This window comes from Mastomys coucha, unplaced genomic scaffold, assembly GCF_008632895.1.
Source record: "Mastomys coucha isolate ucsf_1 unplaced genomic scaffold, UCSF_Mcou_1 pScaffold23, whole genome shotgun sequence".
Taxonomy (NCBI): domain Eukaryota; kingdom Metazoa; phylum Chordata; class Mammalia; order Rodentia; family Muridae; genus Mastomys; species Mastomys coucha.
Window position 1 is genome coordinate 16,481,389 of NW_022196906.1, and position 4,460 is coordinate 16,485,848.

A 4,460-nucleotide genomic window follows, 5' to 3' on the forward strand; every position below is an offset into this window, starting at 1 on the left:
TTTTCCCAGGTGTAAACTGGTAAAACTGTGGGTAAAAACGAACAAGGGTTGGGTTTTTTGTTTGTTTGTTTGTTTGTTTGGTTAGTTGTTGGTTTTTTGTATTGGTTTGGTTTGGGTTTTTTGGGAAACCTGAGAGTCACATTTACTACATAAATCTAACAAACTTGAATATATACCAAGCATTGATGAATTCTTTCTTTGGGCAATAAAACTCTATCTACATTTGAGCAAACACATTGTCCTATGTCTTCCCAGGAAAGTTTCAATAAGTAGATGAAATATGACAGTGAGGCACGAGATAAAACATTCTCCACATTCTTTTTTTTTTTAAATTTTTTTTAAAGATTTATTTATTTATTAATTATGTTCAAGTACACTGTAGCTGTTTTCAGATGCACCAGAAGAGGGCATCAGATCACATTGCAGATGGTTGTGAGTCACCAAGTGGTTGCTGGGAATTGAACTCAGGACCTCTGGAAGAGTAGTCAGTGCTCTTACCCACTGAGCTATCTCTCCAGCCCATTCATTCGCCATGTTCTTATCATAGGTGCAAACTACAGGTTGCCTCAAGCAGTAAAACAACTATTAGTACAGTGAGGGAAAGATAAAGGGATGGAGGGATGGGAAAGGGAAGGTGAGTGTTAACTGGGAATATTAGGAGGGGAGGATGGTCTATAACACACGTTCGTCAGTACCACTGTAACCATATGGATGACTCCCACTCAAGACTTCAAAACAGCATCAGAGAGACTTTTTTTTTAGGATTTATTTATTGTTATATGTAAGTATACTGCAGCTGTCTTCAGACACCCCAGAAGTGTCAGATCTCATTACGGATGGTTGTGAGCCACCGTGTGGTTGCTGGGATTTGAACTCAGGACCTCTGGAAGTGCAGTCAGTGCTCTTAACCCCTGAGCCATCTCTCCAGCCCCAATCAGAGAGATTTTTAAATGCTCCCAGTACAAACAACTGATTCCAGTTAACATCAATCTGATCACTACACTACATGCATTACAAAGCCGCACTGTTCTTCAATCATTGCCATGTTAATTAAAATGCACAATATCAAATCAGTATTAAAAGTAAGCAACAAGGCTACAGTTCGTCCCCGCTGAGATTTACCAATGAGCCAGACTCACCCAGGGACACCAGGCTGCTGTAGGTCTCCAGCATCACATCCCTGTACAGGGCCCTCTGAGCAGCGTCCAGGTCCTGCCACTCCTCCCAGGTGAAGTCCACCGCTACGTCCTCAAATGACACCAACACCTAGAATGACACATTTGTCTGCAATCCAAGCTGTCCTCAGTCTTAGGAACAGAAAACGGGAATTTGCTGTTTTATGTGAATCTGTCTTATCAGTATAAAATGTAAAATGTGGGGCTGGTGAGATGACTCAGTGGGTAAGAGCACAGACTGCTCTTCCAAAGGTCATGAGTTCAAATCCCAGCAACCACATGGTGGCTTGCAACCACCCATAATGAAATCTGATACCCTCTTCTGTGTACTCATTTATAATAATAAATAAATCTTTAAAAAAAATAAATAAAATGTAAAATGTATAAAAATGTAGCTAGTTTTGGATTCTGTATCATGATAGAAAGAAAAGGCAACACTCCGGCTGGAGAGATGGCTCAGCGGGTTAGAGCACTGACTGCTCTTCCAGAGGTCCTGAGTTCAAATCCCAGCAACCACATGGTGGCTCACAACCATCCATAATGAGATCTGATGCCCCCTTCTGGTGTGTCTAGAGACAGCTACAGTGTACTTACATAAAGTAAATAAATAAATCTTTGGGCTAGAGCGAGCAGAGGTCCTGAGTTCAATTCCCAGCAACCACATGATGGCTTACAACCATCTGAAAAGCTACTGTGTACTCACGTACATAAAATAAATAAATATTTACAAAATTAAACACTCAAATCTTATCTATATGTTAATCTTATGATTCCAAAAAAATATTAGAAAGTTTTTCAAGGAATTACAACAGAAACAAGAATCCATGAGGAATACATGTATGTGCATAGTATGTAGGATTATGAGCAAAAGAGATAATACACATAACCATGTAAAAATGACACTAAATCTGTAAAGGTCAGACAAGACAATGAAAAGGCAGATGTCAGGGCTGCCACATCGCTGTGTGACACAGGGCATATAGAGAGGGGCAGGGCTGTGAGCTTGATTCTGAGAGATTGGCGGGAAGAGGCACTAATCTTAAACTGTGAAATCCGGGGCTGGCGAGATGGCTCAGCGGGTAAGAGCACTGACTGCTCTTCTGAAGGTCCTGAGTTCAATTCCCAGCAACCACTTGGTGACTCACAACCATCTATAATGAGATCTGATGCCCTCTTCTGGTGTGTTTGAACACAGCTGCAGTAAATTACAGCAGAGAGAGTAGGGCCAGAGTGAGCGGGGCTGGCAGAGATCCTGAGTTCAATTCCCAGCAGCCACACACATGATGGCTCACCCCCATCTGTGCAGCTACAGTGTACTCATACACATAAAATAAATAAAATAAATCTTTAAAAAAAAACTGTGAAATCCAAATGGAATTTATATAAATCAATGTAGAGGTTATGAAAAATTGTCATACTGAAAGTTTCTCAATATGTGATAACCCAAAATCAATTCTGAGTCTGTTGTGTTGCAAGACTCAGGGCGTCTGAGGTAGCACTTACCCATGTTGCATGGGTGACACTGGTGTAGCACTGGTGACAGTGCACGAATCCCTTACCACCATGGTCCCACCACAGCACCCAACTCCAGGGCACAGGACCCAACCTGCCTTTGTTCACATGAATGTCTTTACTACAAGGTTTTTACTGTAAGTATATTTCCTCTCTCTCAGAGATGCAATGATAAAAAGAATTTCCATAGTCTTCATTTACCATCAAACTAACGCATATTGAAACTGTATTGCTAGAAGTACGGGCTCTATCATATCTGAGCATGTAACCATGCTTTCATCCTTAATGTTAAATTATATACATAACAAAGAATTGTTTTAAAATAACTTTTAATGACATGAGTGCACTTTAGCTGTCTTCAGACACACCAGAAGAAGGACATCAGATCCCATTACAGATGGTTTTGAGCTCCCATGGGGATGCTAGGGAACTCAGGACCTCTGGAAGAACAGCTAGTGCTCTCAACTGCTGAGTCATCTCTCCAGCCCTTAAAATTACTTCTTTATGATTTCTCATCAGTATAAATACTTGAGCTATCTGTATACCTATATATTTGCAGTCATATAAAAATATCTTAGATGAATAGTGGTCTTGCATGGAAAATGATTTAAATGTCTTAAATAGTAGAAAATTGATATTTCCTTTATCCATGGCCACTAATAATAAATACCTTCACATATCCCAGGTCCTTCTGAAAAGTGTACATTTTTACAAATTTCTATATTGTGTATAATTTAGAGAACAACTATATAAAAAATGATTCTGGAATGCCCTGGCACACACAGGTAAGAGCTCCACAGTGGGTCACTGTATTAAGTAATTATGAAACATTCCAAACGACTAAAGTCACCTGAGGGGTGAAGACAGGTCACCTACTCTCTGCTATTCCACTCAGATGAACCCACATGAGTCAAGAGCACAGGTCAAATGTGGGTGTTCTAGATATGTAATGTGTTTCCACTGGCTTCCTCCCTGGGATCAGGGCAGAAGTTAAAATGGACTAAATTTTTCCCTGGTTTGTTTACTACTGTGCTTACTACCTGTCTAATAGTTAGGGTTCCTATTGCTGTAACAAAATACCATGACCAAAAAGCAAGTTGAGGAGGAAAGGGCTTGGTTGGCTTCAGATTTCTATATCACTGTTCATCACCAAAGGAAGTCAGGACAGGAACTTAGACAGGGCAGGATCCTGGAGGCAGGAGCTGATGCAGAGATGGCTGAAGGGTGTCGATTATTGACTGGTTCTCCATGGCTTGTTCAGCCTGCTTTCTTATAGAACCCAGGTTATCAGCTCCAAGATGGCTCCACCCACAATGGGCAGGGCAGTTGTCCATTGATCACTTATTAAGAAAATGCCTTACTGCTGGATCTCATGGAGCCATTTCCTCAACAGAAGTTCCTTCTTCTCTGATGACTCAAGTTGACACAAAACCAGGAAACACTGTTGATGCCAATAATCAAGTTTTTATATAACTTGCCCAAAGGAGTGAGCAGTGCAGACTGAGCGGAGAGCCCTAGCAGCCTGGAAGGACCTCAGCTCTTCTTCAGCCTCTGCCCACTCCTTACCTTACTGACAGCTAGTCTGCTCAGAGTGCAAAGACCACTATCCTGAAAACTCAAGATTAGAGGACACAACCTCCACATGCCCCAGGACCCCAGAAGGAGGACTGCTACTCCTTTGAGGCCAGCTTAGACTATACAGTGTCTTCAAGGCTGTCCTAGACACACAGTGACACCTTATCTCAGGACACACACACACACACACACACACAC

The 4,460-nt window shown here is 41.5% G+C and overlaps 1 protein-coding gene across 3 annotated transcripts in view; it reads right to left on the bottom strand.

Moving 5' to 3' along the window:
• Positions 1-1,423, bottom strand: part of LOC116072048 (gastrula zinc finger protein XlCGF17.1-like) — a 5,942-nt gene extending 4,519 nt beyond the window's left edge. Inside the window, exon 1 of one of the 3 annotated variants that reach the window (XM_031343258.1) lies at positions 1,140-1,423. In XM_031343258.1, coding sequence (XP_031199118.1) covers positions 1,140-1,173 — 34 coding nt within the window. In that variant the 5' untranslated portion in view covers positions 1,174-1,423. The remainder of the gene's footprint in view (positions 1-1,139) is intronic. The other 2 variants (XM_031343259.1, XM_031343260.1) reach the window with 2 other exon arrangements.
• Between the last annotated feature and the right edge of the window lie 3,037 nt (positions 1,424-4,460).